This window comes from Ovis canadensis, chromosome 2 (genome assembly GCF_042477335.2).
Source record: "Ovis canadensis isolate MfBH-ARS-UI-01 breed Bighorn chromosome 2, ARS-UI_OviCan_v2, whole genome shotgun sequence".
Lineage (NCBI taxonomy): Eukaryota > Metazoa > Chordata > Mammalia > Artiodactyla > Bovidae > Ovis > Ovis canadensis.
Genome location: NC_091246.1, coordinates 142,699,760 through 142,719,962, shown reverse-complemented (window position 1 = coordinate 142,719,962; position 20,203 = coordinate 142,699,760). Strand labels below are relative to the sequence as shown.

The 20,203-nt window shown below is 40.7% G+C and overlaps 1 protein-coding gene across 2 annotated transcripts in view; it reads left to right on the top strand.

The window, feature by feature from the left end:
• Positions 1-18,077, top strand: part of ITGA6 (integrin subunit alpha 6) — an 86,901-nt gene extending 68,824 nt beyond the window's left edge. The window contains exons 23-26 of one of the 2 annotated variants that reach the window (XM_069577211.1): positions 98-196; positions 11,056-11,181; positions 13,601-13,730; positions 15,915-18,077. In XM_069577211.1, coding sequence (XP_069433312.1) covers positions 98-196; positions 11,056-11,181; positions 13,601-13,708 — 333 coding nt within the window. In that variant the 3' untranslated portion in view covers positions 13,709-13,730; positions 15,915-18,077. The remainder of the gene's footprint in view (positions 1-97; positions 197-11,055; positions 11,182-13,600; positions 13,731-15,914) is intronic. The other variant, XM_069577209.1, reaches the window with a different exon arrangement.
• Positions 18,078-20,203: the final 2,126 nt, after the last annotated feature.

Genomic DNA, 20,203 nt, shown 5'->3' with positions numbered 1-20,203 from the left:
GTGACCCCCACCGCAGGCTGTGTCCCCCAAGCCGTCTGCCACCTGCTAGAACGTTTCTCTTTTCACTCATGCTTTCACTGACTTTGTCTCCAAACAGGAATACTCCAAGATGAACTACTTGGACATTCTCGTGCGGGCCTCCATTGATGTCACTGCCGCCACCGAGAACATCAAGCTGCCCAACGCAGGCACTCAGGTTAGGGTTCCGTGGGCTTCACTTAGCTGATCTCTCTCCTCCACCCCACGCCCATGGCCTGAGGACACGCTGTTCTGGACTCATGTCTCTCACTAATACTCCCTTTAAAGAGAAAGCAGATCGTGTCTTAAGGTGGTACCCACCCCAAGTTGTATTTCAGTAGAATCATGGAAGAAAGACGTGACTCAAGTCATCTCGTTCTGCTGCGGATGGGACAGATTTGAGAGCTGTTGGCTCAAGGAGAGGTGGGGTGCACCTCTTAAGTCTAAAGGTCCCACATCTTGTACCACCCCTCCTGCCAATGCCAGTGTTGGTATACTCCCACTGATGGTAACCTCACTGCACTATGGGGGAGCTCTTGGCATGTATGGCCAGTGGCAGTTGTTAGAAACCATCTCTATATAGGCATTGAGACTTGAATCTTCTAAGATCAGTTCCTGATTATGCCCCCGGAACAAGTCCCAACATAAGTCCTCCTTCTCAGCCATGTGGCAGCCTTTGAAATAATTGAAGGAAACTGTCATGCTTTCTCCGACATACCTCTCTTACTCTCTTCAAAGCTGACCACCCAGCTCATCTGTCCTGCCCGATGCAGCTGCAGAGGTTCCAGATCTCTTTTCTTCCTGGGCCAGCTCCAGGAAGGACAGCGGACGTGTGGTCTGCCTAGTTCAGCTTAACTTTCCCTTTAACAGCCTCCCAGCTTCTGTTAGTTCAGCCTGAACTGTGGTCTTTAAATGGTTGCTGAAGATGGTTTGCATTTCTGGCAGCTACTATTTTTCTGTTTGTGTTCTACTGAAACTTGCAGGTGTTTTCATCTGAATGTGCTGTCAAACTGTATTTCCCACGTCGCACCCTTGAGCAGTTTTTAAAAATGTAAATACACGCCTTTAAGTGGATCCTGACATCTTGCGTGGTTTACTTTTGGTCTGTTGTTTGGGCTTACAATGTAATTTTGAGTCTTGATCATTTGCTCTCTGGTAACTTTCTGTCCTTACAAGCTTTATCTTTTTAAAACCAAGAAGCCTATCTTGGGTATTTTCATCCAGATAATTAAGAAAACTGTTGACCAGGACCAGCAGCAGAAGCTTGTGTATAGTGAAGGGTTCCTAGTTGGGGGTACGGGATCTGGCCCCACAGGGACTTGTATCAGGCTCTCAAAGTAAATGACTAGAGGTCACAGGTGGGAGTGTTTTGCAAAAGAGAGTGAATGGAGAACTACTGTCCTAAAGCTGACCTATTGATGTACTTAAGGCAATGTCTAGGCTTCAGTCCTTTGACCAGCTGAAATCCAGTGTGTCTCCCTGATGACCTTGGTTTCTGGAATATAGTGACCCTTATTTAAAATTTACCATCTCAACTAGAATACAAACATCTGTCTGGGCAAGTGCTAAATTGGGCAGGATGCTGGGGCATGTGGTGTAAACTGGGACTGTCCCAGACTTAACCGGGATGTACCCTCACCATGACCTTATGTTGTCTTCGCAGGTTACTCCTACCTTTCTACATCTTTTTAAAAATTTTAAATTAAATTTAATTTTTTGGGTGCACTGAGTCTTCATCGTGCGCAGGCTTGCTGTGACGTGGGCTCAGTTGCCCCTTGGCATGCGGGATCTTAGTTCCCCAACCAGGGATTGAACCCACATCCTGTGCTTTGGAAAGCAAATTCTTAACCACTGGACCACCAGGGAAGTTCCTCTACCTTTACTAATAAGGCATCATCAGTTCAGTTCAGTTCAGTCGCTCAGTCGTGTCTAACTCTTTGCGACCCCATGAATCACAGCACACCAGGCCTCCCTGTCCATCACCAACTCCTAGAGTTCACTCAGATTCATGCCCATCGAGTCTGTGATGCCATCCAGCCATCTCATCCTCTGTCGTCCCCTTCTCTTCCTGCCCCCAATCCCTCCCAGCATCAAAGTCTTTTCCAATGAGTTAACTCTTCGTATGAGGTGGCCAAAGTACTGGAGTTTCAGCTTTAGCATCATTGCTTCCAAAGAAATCCCAGGGCTGATCTCCTTTAGAATGGACTGGTTGGATCTCCTTGCAGTCCAAGGGACTCTCAAGAGTCTTCTCCAACACCACAGTTCAAAAGCATCAATTCTTCGGTGCTCAGCCTTCTTCACAGTCCAACTCTCACATCCGTACATGACCATAGGAAAAACCATAGCCTTGACTAGATGGACCTTAAGGACCGTCAAACCACACCCTTTCTCTCCCTTTCTGATTAAAGGCAGTTGCTATAACTTTCTGTAGCTTTAATCAGCAATCCTGAGAATCACTGAGCTTCAAAGAGAAGAAAACTTCAGAGGGAAGAAACTAATATTAATAAAGCACTAATTAAATGTCTACCATCTACTAGATGCTTTACCCATATACTATCATCTAAGCTGCAGGAGAATGCCAAGGTAGACATTGTACCCACTTTACAGAAAAGGAAGCAGGCATAGACAGAGGATGTCATTTGGGGTCCTGGATTGAAATCTATACCATTCTGGCTTCCGGGCCCCTATTCTTTGACTTTAAAATACTTGCTCCCCATGAAGTCCCCAGATCTCAAGTTCAGATGAGAAAACTGAGTCCAAGGAAGGTTGTCTGTCCCTCAGGGTCACAGGACCAGCATGTGGGGTGGAGGTAAGACCAGACCTTGGGCTCATGACTTCTCATCAAGTGCTCTTGCTTTCTTGAAGATGATGGAACTGAAGGCCATGGTGTCTAGACTGGTGGCTGGGTCACAAATGCAAATGAGGTTTTCTTGGGCATTTCATGTTCTCAGGGCTTTGAGAGCCCATGCCTACTAATGGGAATTGGAATCTTTGTTATAATGCCACATGATTTATTTAATAACTGGTTGATTTGAAAATGGATTAGTCTCATATCTAGAACCCATTTCTTTTGAAAACAGAGACTTTTATTTTATTTTATTTTATTTTATTTTTTTTTTTAATTTAAATTTTAAAATCTTTAATTCTTACATGCGTTCCCAAACATGAACCCCCCTCCCTCCTCCCTCCCCATAACATCTCTCTGGGTCATCCCCATGCACCAGCCCCAAGCATGCTGCATCCTACGTCAGACATAGACTGGCGATTCAATTCTTACATGATAGTATACATGTTAGAATGTCATTCTCCCAAGTCATCCCACCCTCTCCCTCTCCTTCTGAGTCCAAAAGTCCGTTATATACATCTGTGTCTCTTTCCCTGTCTTGCATACAGGGTCGTCATTGCCATCTTCCTAAATTCCATATATATGTGTTAGTATACTGTATTGGTGTTTTTCTTTCTGGCTTACTTCACTCTGTATAATCGGCTCCAGTTTCATCCATCTCATCAGAACTGATTCAAATGAATTCTTTTTTACAGCTGAGTAATACTCCATTGTGTATATGTACCACAGCTTTCTTATCCATTCATTTGCTGATGGACATCTAGGTTGTTTCCATGTCCTGGCTATTATAAACAGTGCTGCGATGAACATTGGGGTACATGTGTCTCTTTCAATTCTGGTTTCCTTGGTGTGTATGCCCAGCAGTGGGATTGCTGGGTCATAAGGTAGTTCTATTTGCAATTTTTTAAGGAATCTCCACACGGTTCTCCATAGTGGCTGTACTAGTTTGCATTCCCACCAACAGTGTAGGAGGGTTCCCTTTTCTCCACACCCTCTCCAGCATTTATTGCTTGCAGATTTTTGGATCGCAGCCATTCTGACTGGTGTGAAGTGGTACCTCATTGTGGTTTTGATTTGCATTTCTCTAATAATGAGTCATGTTGAGCATCTTTTCATGTGTTTGTTAGCCATCCGTATGTCTTCTTTGGAGAAATGTCTATTTAGTTCTTTGGCCCATTTTTTGATTGGGTCGTTTATATTTCTGGAATTGAGCTGCATAAGTTGCTTGTATATTTTTGAGATTAGTTGTTTGTCAGTTGCTTCATTTGCTATTATTTTCTCCCATTCAGAAGGCTGTCTTTTCACCTTGCTTATAGTTTCCTTTGTTGTGCAGAAGCTTTTAATTTTAATTAGATCCCATTTGTTTATTTTTGCTTTTATTTCCAGAATTCTGGGAGGTGGATCATAGAGGATCCTGCTGTGATTTATGTCTGAGAGTGTTTTGCCTATGTTCTCCTCTAGGAGTTTTATAGTTTCTGATCTTACATTTAGATCTTTAATCCATTTTGAGTTTATTTTTGTGTGCGGTGTTAGAAAGTGATCTAGTTTCATTCTTTTACAAGTGGTTGACCAGTTTTCCCAGCACCACTTGTTAAAGAGATTGTCTTTACTCCATTGTATATTCTTGCCTCCTTTGTCAAAGATAAGGTGTCCATATGTGTGTGGATTTATCTCTGGGCTTTCTATTTTGTTCCATTGATCTATATGTCTGTCTTTGAAAACAGAGACTTTTTAATCTCTAGTGTTCTGTTACCTTTTCTATTAACTGATTTCTGAGATATAATAGCTCATCTGTCATATCTACATGTTTTAGTATTTTAAGGTACAGTTTGGGGGGTGGGGGTCTAAAGATTCAAGCTTATTTCAAGTGTCAAAATGCTTTCATTTTTTATTCCCTCACTTACTGAGGATTTCAATTTCATTTTTATCTTGATTCTCTGTCTTTTCCACTGTCTAGATCATTTTTCTTTGGACATGAAGCAAAGGAGCTTGAATAATTCAGCCTTGTCTTTTGGTCTCAATGTTGATATGTTTTCCCATTGCTTTTACTCTAATCCTGGCTTTAAAAAGATTTAAAAAAAAAATTTGTTTCCTTATAACCCAACCAATTTTAAGAGTTTTGTGTTCAATTCTTTTTTAAAATATTTATTTTTTTAATTGAAGGATAATTGCTTTACAGAATTGTGTTTGTTTCTGCCAAACATTAACATGAATCAGTCATAGGTATACATATGTTCTCTCCCTCTTGAACCTCCCTCCCACCTGTGTTCATTTCTTAATAAAACACATTTAAGATATTGTTATAAGAAAAGTCAGGGAGCTGGTCACCCAACTGAACCAGATAAGATGGTTACTAAAATTTTAGCATCAGTTAAATTGATCCAGTTAACAAGCCAATTAGCCATGGATGCACTGCAGAAGTGCTAGAGAAGCCTTCCTCACAAAAGTGCTAGAGAAGCAAAATTGAATAAGATCGTGTCAATTGTTACGAATTTCATGGTCTAGGAGACAGTGAGTGGGGCTTGCCACATGGTGCAGTGGTAAAGTGGAGAAGGCAATGGCACCCCACTCCAATACTCTTGCCTGGAAAATCCCATGGATGGAGGAGCCTGGTAGGCTGCAGTCCATGGGGTTGCTAAGAGTCGGACACGACTGAGCAACTTCACTTTCACTTTTCACTTTCATGCATTGGAGAAGGAAATGGCAACCCACTCCAGTGTTCTTGCCTGGAGAATCCCAGGGATGGGGGAGCCTGGTGGGCTGCCGTCTATGGGGTCGCACAGAGTCGAACACGACTGAAGCGACTTAGCAGCAGCAGCAGTGGTAAAGAATCCACCTCCCAGTGTAGGAGACACAAGAGATTTAGGTTCAACCCCTGGGACAGGAAGATCCCCTGGAGTAGGAAATGGTAACCCACTCCAGTATTCTTGCCTGGAAAATTCCATGGACAGAGGAGCCTGTGGGCCACAGTCCATGGGGTCCCAAAGAGTCAGACACGACTGAATGAACACAGGAGAGAGTGAACCGGGAGAGATTTGTTGAATTCAGCCAAGGAAGGAGGAAGTTTCTTATTGGTTGTACTTACATATCCCCACTTCATTCCTTCTCAAAGAAAGACAATGCCAAAGAATGATCAAACTACCACACAATTGCACTCATCTCACACACTTGTAATGCTCAAAATTTTTCAAGCCAGGCTTCAGCAATATGTGAACTGTGAACTTCCAGATGTTCAAGCTGGTTTTAGAAAAGGCAGAGGAACCAGAGGTCAAATTGCCAACATCCGCTGGATCATTGAAAACGCAAGAGTTCCAGAAAAACATCTCTTTCTGCTTTATTGACTGTGCCAAAGCCTTTGACTTTGTGAAAGTGAAGTCGCTCAGTCGTGTCTGACTCTTTGCGATCCCATGGACTGTAGTCTACTAGGCTTCTCTGTCTATGGGATTTTCCAGGCAAGAGTACTGGAGTGGGTTGCCATTTCCTTCTCCAGGGGATCTTCCTGACCCAGGGATTGAACCCAGGTCTCCTGCATTGCAGGCAGATGCTTTACCCTCTGAGCCACTGACTTTGTGGATCACAATAAACTGTGGAAAATTCTGAAAGAGATGGGAATACCAGACCACCTGACCTGCCTCTTGAGAAACCTGTATGCAGGTCAGGAAGCAACCGTTAGAACTGGACATGGAACAACAGACTGGTTCCAAATAGGGAAAGAAGTACGTCAAGGCTGTATATTGTCACCCTGCTTATTTAACTTCTATGCAGAGTACATCATGAGAAACGCTGGGCTGGAAGAATCACAAGCTGGAATCAAGATTGCCGGGAGAAATATTAATAACTTCAGATATGCAGATGATACCACCCTTATGGCAGAAAGTGAAGAACTAAAGAGCCTCTTGATGAAAGTGAAGGAGAGTGAAAAAGTTGGCTTAAAGCTCAGCATTCAGAAAACAAAGATCATGGCATCCAGTCTTATCACTTAATAGCAAATAGATGGGGAAACAGTGGGAACAGTGGCTGACTTTATTTTGGGGGGCTCCAAAATCATTGCAGATGGTGATTGCAGCCATGAAATGAAGACTCCTTGGAAGGAAAGTTATGACCAACCTAGACAGCATATTAGAAAGGAGAGACGTTACTTTGCCAACAAAGGTCTGTCTGTCAAGGCTATGGTTTTTTCCAGTAGTCATGTATGGATGTGAGAGTTGGACTATGAAGAAAGCTGAGCGTTGAGGAACTGATGCTTTTGAACTGTGGTGTTGGAGAAGACTCTTGGACTGCAAAGAGATGCAACCAGTCCATCCTAAAGGAGACCAGTCCTGGGTGTTTATTGGAAGAACTGATGTTGAAGCTGAAACTCCAATACTTTGGCCACCTGACCTGAAGAGCTGACTCATTTGAAAAGACCCTGATGCTGGGAAAGATTGAGGGCAGGAGGAGAAGGGGACAGAAGATGAGATGGTTAGATGGCATCACCGACTCAATGGACATGGGTTTGGGTAGACTCCGGGAGTTGGTGATGGACAGGGAGGCCTGGCATGTGGCGGTTCATGGGGTTGCAAAGAGTCGGACACGACTGAGCAACTGAACTGAACTTCATTCCTAAGGAATAGGAAGAGTAGGTAATCTTCCTACCTGCCAAAGATGAGAATGAGTGTGATAAGTGGAAGTAGGCATGTTATTCTTCAGGGTGGAGATTTTCATTTTTTGGTTCTAAATTCAGAGAAGGACTTGAGATGTGGATTCTTCTATCAGATGAATTTCTAATATGAAGAATGCTCACTAAGGGGATGGTTTCCTTAATAGTTTCGTAAAAGATAACGAAAATCCCTTCACTGGGTGAATATCTTATACTAAAGTTCAATGAAAGTGGAGTATATTACATTGAAGAGTGATTTAGGGAAACAGTTTTGGCTGGGGGCAAGCTCATGTGATCTCAGCACTGCTCACTGGTGATGGAATTTAATGCATCAGCAGAATTAAACTCTTTTCCTCTGATGGACGCATGATGGATGAGGTTCATGTGCACAGGTCATCCCTGTGGAAATGCCTAGATTTTAATGCAAGCAAAACAGTTTTTTTGTTTGTTTGTTTTTGAAGTTGGAGTAGTTTCTACTCGCCTGAACCTGTCACTGTTCATCAGTAACAGTTGCTGTGACGAGATGAGACAAGGTGTCCAGAGCTCTGGGAATCTCAGCTCATAGTTGGTCTCCCCCCACCCGATTCTTAGGCCGGCTCCGCTCCCCTCCTCCTATTCTCAGTCCCAGCTGGAGAATGACCACCATATACGCACACACAGACACCCCACACAGAGCTGACAGTTTAAGGAAACAAACAATAAAATCTTGCTGACCGGCCTCTCTTGCCTTCCTGCGGCATGGCCTTGCACACAGACACACACTGGGTTTGCAGAGCACATCTGAACCTTAAATGTGTGGCCCAGAGCCTAGCATTTGTCCTCAGTCTGAGGCACAGTGACTTGTTTGAGTTTCTAAAAGGCTCCAAGATCTGATTAGAATGGTAGCCAGACCTGGGACTTAGAGCTCTCAGCTGAGTTCCTGCTAACACTGCACCCGAGCCCAACCCCACAAAATAAAAACTACCTTGTTCAGCCCTTATGGCTGTCGGATTGCAGCCATTTTGGGGCGTGGTTTCCCTCTAGGAGAATCCATTTGAAATACTGGTACCGCGGCTGATTCCTGTGTCTGTGGACCAGTGTCTGCTCTCCACTTCAAAAGGCTTCATCAGGACTTATTGTTAAAAATGAGAATGGCCCTTCCAAGTCATCACCTTGCTCCAGGGATACTGTGCGGCTTGCCTATGCTACATACTAGGGAAGCAGAGTTAAATGAGATAAAGCATGTGTGTGTGCATGCTGCTAAGTGGTGCCCGACTTTGTGTGACCCCATGGACTGTAGCCCGCCGGGCTCCTCTGTCCTTGGAATTCTCCAGGCAAGAATACCGGAGTGGATAGCTGTTCCCTTCTCCAGGGGATCTTCTGGACCCAAGGATTGAACCTGCATCCCTTGTGTTTCCTGTACTGGCAGGCAGATTCTTTACCACTGTGTACCTGGGAAGCCAAGATAAACCGTAGGCTAGTTGAAGTAATCTTTTTAGTTTAGGATTGTCTGACTTAGCACTCACATCAACTATATTATTTCTTTACTGGTCTCTCACCATTCTCTCTTCCCTACTTCTTCGGTACCTCTCTGCTTCAACCAGTAATCTCAAGAGAGAGTTGTTTTAGCTTAAAGCTAGGACACCTGTTGGGGAAAGGGAGGCAAGAGGAAGTGAGTCAGGAGGCCCTGCCCTGGGCTGAAAGCTTAAGTGAAACTTCATTGAGACCATAACAGGAAACATAGTAGCTGATAAAGGTGTTTATGTGGTTAGAGTTTAGAAAACTCTTAATGTGAATTCTGTCCTATTAAAGATGTTTAAAGGAAAGCAGTTCCTGCTTTTAAGTATATTCTGTAAGAGCAGGTTGAAAACTTGTTTTCTAGTATAGGTAGAAGTACTTTAAGAGTTGTTTTTTGTTTTTAAGTGTTCTAGTATGGTAGTATTGAATCACAGTGTAGACATGGAAGCATTTTCGGCAGCATCCAGAATTCAACACTAACGTAGAATACTTAACTAGAAACACTTCTCAGGAGTTAAATTGTTCCCTCTTAAGTTTTCTTTACCCTTCATTTTATATTCTTTAAATTCAAAAACAGCAGAAACTTCAAACTGATAGATGAGTAATCAGTATAGTTTACAAAGTCATATTTGTAGCTTTCACCAGGTCTTTTATAAGCTTTGAAGATTAGTTTCCTGGAAAAAACCTTCTGGCATCACAGAAATCCACTTGAATTCTAAGCTCACATAACCAAGTTGTTGCAGATTACCATAAGCAACTTTTTAGATTTCTGAATAAACACTTCTATTCAATTGCTACTTGCCAGCTATCAAGTGTTTAGAGCTTAAACACATCAGTGAGTCAATTCAGTTGCTCAGTCGTGTCCAACTCTCTGTGACCCCCGTGAATTGCAGCACGCCAGGCCTCCCTGTCCATCACCAACTCCCGGAGTTCACTCAGATTCACGTCCATCGAGTCTGTGATGCCATCCAGCTATCTCATCCTCTGTCGTCCCCTTCTCCTCCTGCCCTCAATCCCTCTCAGCATCAGAGTCTTTTCCATCAGCTGCTGCTTAAAGCTGTAAGCTGCCTCTGAATGAATTCAGAGTCTCATTTGTCTGTACATATTGTCGTTGTAAATGACAGCAAGCCATTTCAGGAAATTTTATTCTTTTCGAGGGTCTTTAGTTTGCTATCCTGTTGCTGAACTCAGGTTTGGCTTCCCGTAACCCAAGAATCCAATACTGAGGGAGAAGTGTTAGGTAAAAGAAAAGAGAGATTTATTGAGGACGCTAGCAATCCTGGGAAGAAGGTGCACTTGCGTCCTAAAGAACCAACTCCCCCGGTTTTGTTCTGAGATTACTTAGGGAAGAGAAGAAGGGGCTATGTGCTGGGGAAGAGGTAATCTTCTGTTTTCAAAGATGACCATCACAATCCTGTGGTTCCAAGTAACTGTCAGGTTTGAACCATAAAGCTTTGGTCTGCTGAGAGGGCCCCACTGGGTCCTGCTTGCTTTCAACCTTAAGGGAAAATTAGAATGGTGTCAGTAGTGTAGCTCCATTCCTCTTTTATATTTTGTAACATCTTTAAAATAGGAGTGAGGAATGTAGGCTAATTGTGCATAGATGGACCCTTTTGTTGCCATTGTTGAATGCTTAATTAAGAGAGGGTGATTGTTCTCAAAAAAATACCAGGTTATATTAATGTAGATATAACAAGATTGGTTGTATCCCTCTCGGTAACTGTTGAAACTTGCTGATGAATAAATGATGGCTCATTATACAATTTCCTCTACTTTTGTTGATTATAAAAATTTATAAAAGAGAAGTTAGCACAGAAGCAATTATTTCATCAAAACATAATTCAGCATTTTCCAGGTTCTGGGAAAAGAGCTCCAAGAAATGCCTCTTGAAGCAATATTCCATTACTAAAGGAAAGGCACTCACACCAAAAAGACACATCATCCATCTGTAGGCTACATTGACCAAGTGTATCTAGAAGCAGAATTAGTGATACAAACTGAGGGTTTAATTCTCACCCAAGTTTGTAATGGCATTGCTTTCCTTTACGCCCCATAGGTTCGTGTGACTGTGTTTCCCTCAAAGACTGTAGCTCAACATTCAGCAGTACCTTGGTGGATCATCCTAGTGGCCATTCTTGCTGGGATTTTGATGCTTGGTCTATTAGTATTTTTACTGTGGAAGGTAAGTCATATCTGGCACTTGAGTTTTGTGATATAAACTTTATTTCAGGTTTTCTTGTTAAAGTAAATTAACACTGATAGTACATACATTTTTCATTGCTGCTTTTTCCCAACATTTTTTTCTATGAAATTTTTCCAAAATACAGCAAACTCAAGAATTATATAATGAAGATTGAATACCTATCTAATATTTTATAAAGGAATAGTATTTATATAAGGAGTTTCTTAAGTGTGTAAATTTCAGTGTTTTCACATATACTATAGCCTGTTTGGCAGATAATAATTAAAAAAATTTTTACCACTATGACCGTTTCTTTATTGATGATCAAGTTCTGAATCTAAGCCAAGTTGGTTATCACCCTAATCAGAATCTGTATCCCTATTAATTTCAACTTTTGTTGAAAAGAAATGTTCATGGCACCATGGGGGCTTGTTACAGTTGCAGCTAGATTAGGAAATAGGAAAGCATGAAATCAATGACTCTCAAAGTGGTCACCATAGCCTATATCAAGCATAAGGAAGATCTGTGTTTAATATGATGCACTTCATCAGAGTCTGGTCCTGTAAATATGATGTAGTATCTTCCCTCTGCTTTGCACCAGTAAATAGTCGACATTACAAAAAATGTATGAGATGTCACATACTTTTCTTGGCAAAAATTATCACCTATAGATTTTGGGTTATTCTCAGTTAGTAATGGAGATTCACAGACTTATCAACAATCCCAAAAAACTCAAAACAAAGTTTGCAATGACTTATTTGGCAACTCAACTTGACATGATGTGAAGAGAGGATATTTATAGTCTCTATCCTTTACTCAGCTCTAAAACATTAGGAATACTAATGTTTTAATTACTGTGACATTATGTATGCAGTATATTACTTTTCTAAAAGGCTGGAAATTTAGGGATTCCAAACATGTCTGGTCTAGACGCAAAGGATGATGAGATTCAACTACTAGTTCCTAGGATCAAACTATCCTTATTGTTTCTTTGGATCCAAGTATAATGGACAAGGACTTAAGACAGTCTCACTTTCAAATATTGGGCATCTCTTTATTTTTCCAAGTAACTTCCTTTTGCCAAGATAATTTTGAGATAGTTTTTGGGCGTCCTCCAGTCGTGTGACTGAAGTTTGGTATCTGCTTATGCCAAGACCCATCCTCCCATGGGAAGTCAGCCAGCCCTACCTGATGTTTATTTCAGATAGTAGGTTTGTCTGAGTACAGCCAGCTGATACAGGAGATACTCTGGAAATTATTTTGATATCCAAAGCTGAATATGAAGTTTGATATTTGAGGATGGCCTTCTATTGCTCTCCAGAAGAGGTCCTACAAGGACAGTCTTTTTCCTATACCTCTATACTCATTTAGAGTGACCTAATCTGAGGAGCACAGATTACTATCACTTAAATGTTACATGGTGGCTCAGAATTTGGGAAAGTGATAGCAATCATTATTTCATGATGGTACGTTCAAATTTATATTGTAATTTACCCCACAGAGGCCTAAGTAGATGGCACTTACCCCATCAAATTCACTGAAAAGGACAGAAAAATATTCAGTGTCTCTTTTATTTGGATTTGTGCTAAGTCTTAGAGAATTTATTCTTTACACTTTGAATCAGTAAACTGCAGATGTCAATCTTTTGCATATTTCTAGACTCCATATCCCCTGCAAGAAGAAACTGTGTGCTGAGTTGTGTCCAACTTTTTGCAGCCCGATGGACTACAGCCCATCAGGCTCCTCTGTGAAATTTCCCGGGCAAGAAAGATTACCGTTTTCTCCTCCAGGGGATATTCCTGACCCAGGGATCGAACCCGTGTTTCCTGCATTGGCAGACAGATTCTTTACCACTGAGCTACCTAGGAAGCCCCGCAAGAAGAAACTACTCAAAACTATGATCAGATGTGTAAATATTTTCCCTTTTAGAATGATTTTGGCCCTTAGGATTTGTTACAAATAGAAAAATCGATTTGCTAGTGTCATCCATATAAATATTTGACCAGAGACCTCTGGTAATAGAGTTGGGTTAATTGACGTCACTGAGGCTTCCCAGGTGGCGCCATGGTAAAGAATCTGCCTGCCAAGCAGATCCCTGGGTCAGGAAGAGTCCCTGGAGAAGGAAATGGCAATCCAGTCCAGTGTTCTCGCCTGGAAAATTCCATGGACCGAGGAGCCTGGTGGGCTGTAGTCCATGCAGTCTTTATAAAGGGTCAGGCAGGACTTAGCAACTGAGTATACAGCACGCTTGACGTCACTGTGTCATACGGTGTGGGGTCTGTTCCCTTTTGGTTGATCCATAGTGGTCTCTTTGTAAGCGAGCTGTAAGGAGGAAACAGGTTAAACTCTGAGATTTTTCTTTTGTTTAGCTTTTATACACAGAACTGTAACACTGACTAAATACCTTGCTTCCTTGTAGTGTGGTTTCTTCAAGAGAAATAAGAAAGATCACTATGATGCCACATATCACAAGGCTGAGATCCATGCTCAGCCGTCTGATAAAGAGAGGCTTACTTCTGATGCGTAGTATTGATCTACTTCTGTAATTGGTAATTGATCAATGTTTTTTAATTGCTAGCTGTGGAACCTGCTATGGTTGTGGTGGCTAACTTTAAAAGCAACAGCTTGCTGTGTGTGTCCCATTAACAGACGTTTTCCAAATGTCCACACTGGCTTGCCTTGCTTGAATTTATTTTATTTCATTTATTTCACTTGAAAGCTTACTTTTTTAAAAAAAAAAGTGCACAAAGAATCTTTCGTTGCAGGTGAGTTACTTTTTGTTGTTGTTAATAGACATCACCCACAGCAATGAAGAAAACTGCAATCTACGTACACATAGGAGGTGTTAGACCTCTACAGTTAACCAGTTTGCCATGTGTTGTTAATCTAGTATGTAGCATACCACTTGGAATTTCAAAGATGCATAAGAAATCATGCCAGATTTCTTGTCCATTTTGGAATTTCCCACAGATAGAAGCTTGTGTTGACTGCCTAATTAACCTGTTGCATGTTGGAAACATTGTGTTTCTCTTGAAGAGAAGGCTTTCTGACTGTCATCTTTTTGATTTTTGTGCTATAAAATGATGGGGCAAGGCTTGGAATGCTTTTATTATTGCTCAGAAATTGTTTTATGCTGGCTAAGCATGCAGCTTCCTTTCCCTGCATATCTACTACAAGTCAAAGACCATTACAACAAACTCTTCACTACTGGTGTGATAGACATTACGGTCAACTTCAGAAGATGATTCTTTGCCAACATGGCCTTCAGTTTACAAAAGTTTAATATAAAAATGCTGTGGACAGTTTATTCAAAACGTTGTAATGGAGTTTGATCTTGTTCCATGTTCCTAGAAATTTTTTTCAGCCCTGGGTCTCAGCTGATTTTAAGTTCATGTTTGGCTTCTCTTACTTGTAACTCTATGGAAACAGGAATTGGCAACGATTCCTTTTTCCATTTCTGTGGGCACCAGAGGGTAGGATTACCCCTGTAATCCCTTTCCATGGCCCTGTCATGATGAATCCCAGCATTTCCATTTCAGTTTATGTATCACCCCGATTTCGTCTTTGTTTAAATGGGGCAGTAGTCACACTATGTGACAGATAGGTGTTTTGGCTTTTTTTGCAGAAAATAGAAAAGGCCTTAGAACAGAAAGTCTTGTCCCATTTTCCTCACCGATTTAGTGATAAACTTGTACATAATTTTATTTTGCCCCATGCCATTTTTATAGCTTAACATCATTCAAAACAAATGTTCTGTGCCTATTGATATCAAATAGTAAACACATTAATCAACATATTCTAAGTATCTTCCTCATCCATCTTTTATCGGCATTTAAAAATTAAAGACATCTTTTTAAAAAATACCTATATATTTTATTCATTAAAAAAATTCAATCTGACTTAAGAATTTCCAGGTATGTTCCCAATAAAAGCCTACTTTGGATCAGATTGAATATGTTTTAAAGATTAATAAAATATATATTCATTAATAATCTAAGTGTAAATGCTGTATTTTTGCCAAAAAGAAAAGAAATTAGAGGATGCTCTGAAATTCAATCTAGTGATAGTTTCTCAAATTCTTTGTGATGAATGATTTTATTGCAGGACACAGTCACGGCATGATTTATTAATGGAACAGCTTAGTTTGGAGGCTTCATTTGGAAATCCAGGCAGTATAAATTACATCTTAGCTATTAAGAAAGATGTACTGGAGCCTTGAAGGAGAGGAGATTAAATCACCCATTTCAAGTAGTAATTTGTAAAATATTTGTGACCTGATTTCCATTTTGTTAGTGGAAGAGGGGCATGGAATAATCTTTGGTTTATGGCCTTGAAAAAAGTTGTCCTTGAAGTTAACATGATGTTCTAGTAATCTGAAAGTTAGATCTTTCACATATAGTATGGTGATTGTAAAAAAAAATGGAAGCACTATTTCATAAACTCTTCAACTCTTAGAAGTAACTAACATTGCTATAATAAGATGGAAAGATAAGATGGGAAAAGGGACTTTTCTTCCAGTTTTACAGCTGTTTTCTGCTGTTTATTCTCTCTGGCTATTACTATTTCTTTTTGACCTATTAGTTCCTTCTTAAAAGAAAACCATGTCTTTTATTCTTTGTCCCAGTCCAAATTTAGGCATAGCTGAACAGAAAGCTTAGATATTACCATCTAGTGGACTTGCCCTTCTTGGAATTACTTAATTTGTGTCTGTTTCTTTTTCCTCCTGTCTCCAGTGTGGATTCTTTAAACGCTCTAGGTACGATGATAGCGTTCCCCGATACCATGCTGTAAGGATCCGGAAAGAAGAGCGAGAGATCCAAGATGAAAAATATAACGATAACCCTGAAAAAAAACAGTGGATCACAAAGTGGAATGAAAATGAAAGCTACTCCTAGGGAGGCCAGAAAAGCTTCACAGTACCCAAACTGCTTTATTTTTTCCCCAACCCAGACACTCAGATGGATTGAAAAACCTGTTCAATATCTGAATACTGATTTCAGACAGACTGCACAACAGTACGAGCCTACAGTTTTAACTGTGGACATTGTTACGTAGCCCGAGGCTCCTGTTTTGCACAGCCAAATTGAAGGCTGTTGGAATGGATTTTTCTTTAACTGCCTTAATTTAACGTTCCGGGTTGCCTTTGTTTTTGACTTACTTGTGCTGGGGAAGGGCCTGCCCGGTTACTCTTACGCGACATCCTTCCAAAGGTGTAGCTGGAAGAAGGCACCATGACCCCTGCGCCAACAGAGTGACCGTCCCAACCTCGGCACCACCTCTGCCAGTGTTCTTCTCATAGGACGGGAGAACATGCCAGTTAACTGTCCTGCATCACAACCCTATGTCATCAGGGTAACCGTGTTCAAACTAAAGTGCTCCCATAAATTAAATGTGCAATAGAAGGTGATGTTGCCATCCTGCCATCTTTTTCCATTTCCTAGACGTGTGAATACCTGCTCACGCCAAATACACACAGGTTTCATTTCCCTTTCACTAAAATACACAGGCATAACAGATTTGAATGCTAGTTATACTTATTTGTATATGGTATTTATTTTTCTTTTTTACAAACCATTTTGTTATTGACTAACAGGCCAAAGATTTTCCAGTTTGCCCTTCAGGTTGGATTAAGCAATCAGAATCAGAACATGAGAGGTCACTGGTTGGACCTCAATTACTGACTGCCTAAAGAACATAGTAAGTCTTTATAAATATAGCAGAGAGTTGTTATACTTTACAGATAAGTTTAAGTTATTAACTCCCTTCATGACAGCACTCATCCCCTCCCTCCAAACCCAAAACATTTAAGAAACAGAATTTAACTGTGAGATGTTTAATTCTTAAAGACAGAAGATATTTTTTAGTTGAGAGCCCTGTGTGATATTCATGATTTTCTTGCTATAACTATCAGGAACTCTTAGAAATAATGGGATTGTTGTTGGACTTTAGTGCAGTTTAGTCACTGCTGAAAATATTGTGTATTCAGGACTTGAAAGAAACGGTGAGTGCCGATGGTGGACCCAAACCGATCCAGTGTAAGACTACTGAATACCTGATACCAAAAGTCTAAACATCATGGCTTTGAAGTTTTAAAATATTATTGGAAACATTTAATCAATGAGTCTATGTTCTGTTTTTTGCTTTGTTTCCTTCCCTGTCTGTATCCCCCAAAATACTCTAACTACTCTGAAAAGAAGTGTAAATTGTTTAATTTTAAAGATGAAGGGGAGGGAGGAGGAAGTTATTATTATATACATTCAATAGAGATTGAATAGCTGGAAAGCTAAATTTAAAAAAATTACTGTACTTCAAAATGTTAAGTTACGGGGGTACAGCAACGAACAGGTGCTAATTTGTTTGGCTGTAGTATAAGTAGCATCTCAAAATCTTTTAAAAGAACAAAATACAGCTATATGTGACATTGATGCTTTTGCGTTTTTTTTTTCCCCCAGAAATCTTATGCCCTTAAGATATCAGTTGTGCTTTGGAATTTTCAAAACAAAAATAGTTTTACAGATGATATTTTGTTTACAGAAATTTCTCTAAAACAGGTCATAACAATGTTTAAAATCTCAGTTTCTTGCTTAGATAACTTGGAACCCAGTGCACTGGCTTATAGGTTGCTGAGAAGCTGATATTTTGAAAGTGTTTATAGACCTTTGTTATAAAAATGAATGTCCTAGAAAGGGGGGCGGGGTGCAAGGGTGGTTCACCAATAAAAGAAACACGAATGTAGTGGTGTTTATAGTTGTTAAAAATGTCATCTCAAGTCAAGTCACTGGTCTGTTTGCATTTGATACATTTTTATACTAACTAGCATTGTAAAATTGTTTCATGATTAGAAAATACCTGTGGATATTTGTATAAAAGTGTGAAATAAAAATTTTTTTATGAAAGTGTTTGTGGCTTAGAAACATAGCATTGTACATGTGAAATTATAAATAACCTGACTTGCCTTTCTTTTTATTGCATCAAGCTGAACTATAAAGGTTTTGGTGTTTTTATTTATGGGACACTAAGAATAATCTCACATCAGCCAAAGATATTAATGCTCCACAAAATGCAATGTAAATGTGATTTTTTCCCCTCTCTTGGCTTTACTGTTTGTTGAGAATATTTTCAAAAGAAAATGATCTTAAAGGTGGTTTGTTCAAGATACCTGCAAATTGGAGGTTGTGTGTAAGCATTGATTTGTCTGCTTCAAAGGCTTATTATGCCTCTGAAGGATAGGGTGTCAGCTAGCAATGACACATGGCACAAAGAAGAAAGTTCTTATGGCTGAGTTGCTTTCTTCTTAGAACACACTTTCACTGTGACAGCAGTCCAGCTGTGACCTGCCTCATTATACTGATCACCAAGCACTGACTAGGCAGAATTGACAGGTCAGAAAATATTTTCTTTATCAATGGATTTCATCTAAATTTAAGCAGCTTTTTGAAACTTCTCTAGCCAGATTGTCACAATTTAATAAATGGAAGGCATGTATATAGTGTGCAGACAGTGTAGCATGCCCTGGCCTGAATAAATTTTCCAGTATAAAATGTCCAGTCTGTTAGGGAATAGTTTTCCATTGTACTTGGTATTACACGTTATGTCTTAGCCTTGTTAGTTCTTTGAAGGTCAGACAGGTGATAACCATCTAAAGAAGTGAGTGATAGGTACTTTTTAGATAGGCCAGTGGCTGGGACTCTATTAACCACAGTCCCATGGGTATACCCAGTGTAAGTCACTGCAATGATGTGTAGTCAGTGGTTACGAGCATAAGAAACTGGTTTGGCTAGGGCTGTGGCATAAATGCCCTTGGCAGAGGTCATGGTAGTGCTTTATGGGACTCCTGGGGCTCTGCTTCCTTCTGTTCCTCACAAAAAACCAGAGATGCCTCAGTGTGATAGCAGTATTCATACAGGGGACCCTTACACCTGTCTGTGAAGACTGACACGTAATTGTTGGTTGCAGGTTACTTGCTACAACCTCGCAGCATATCATGCAGAGTTATGGCTTATGTCATGCCCCTGTGGTTGAGAATATTCTAGAATGTGGGGCAGATGTTGGTGGGAAATGCCTTACATTGTCCAGACCAGGAAAATAAGGATAAGCTCGAGCCTTTTACCCTGGATGAAAACATCTTAGTAAGAAACTTAGCCCTAGTACAATGAGGACATTGTGGGAAAACAGGCTGGGACTGATGGGCTGTTTTGTTTTAAAGGAGAAAAATGGTGAAATGTTGTAGGTGACTAGCTTCCACAGGGCTAAGAAAGCAGGAACGTGGAAGGGTTATTTGATGAGCTTGAAGCCGAAGTAAATGATTAAAGGCAGTTCCTCGAGCTCAAAGGATGAGTGGTCCGTCCTTTGGACTTCCGTGGTCCAACTTCTTACATTGAGCCTTAAAGAAAGAAAATGAACTTCAGGATGATTTCAAGAGTGGCTACTGCAATGAAGCCAGGGGGCATCTATTCCACCACTCGTTCTGATTGTGGTCAAGTGGCAAGTAACTTTTCTTTCTCTTAAAAATAGGTTTTGCCTTCTCTGGCCCAGCTCTCTGAGTCTGAGAGTGCTGTGAGCCAGTGGCTGAGGCCAGGTCTGCAGAGGTGTTACCAACAGACCCATTTAGGAGGGAAATGTTACAAAGGGATTCCTGGTTAAATCCTGGACAGGTAAGTGAACTGTAAAACAAGTCAGGGTGAGAAAATGGATCTAACACAGTTCAAAGTGGACCACAAAGGGAAAAGCTAACTGGGTGATGGTTGATGACTACACTGGAGTGAAGGAAAAGTGTGACTTTCATAGTAGTCAGTAAAGCTTAAATGCCCTGACCGTGGAGCATCTCTTTGTCAGGCTGCTTGTGCTGGGGTCATGGAAGTGGGCAGAGACACATCCATGTTAGCAGGGGTCAGATAAAATTTATGCTATTGACACACTGTCCTTCTAGAACATCCCCAAGAAATCTCAAACTCTAGGAAGAGAGTATGCTTCTTTCCCTATCTCAAAGCCTAACATTCAGTTAGGCTGAATAGTATTCCGT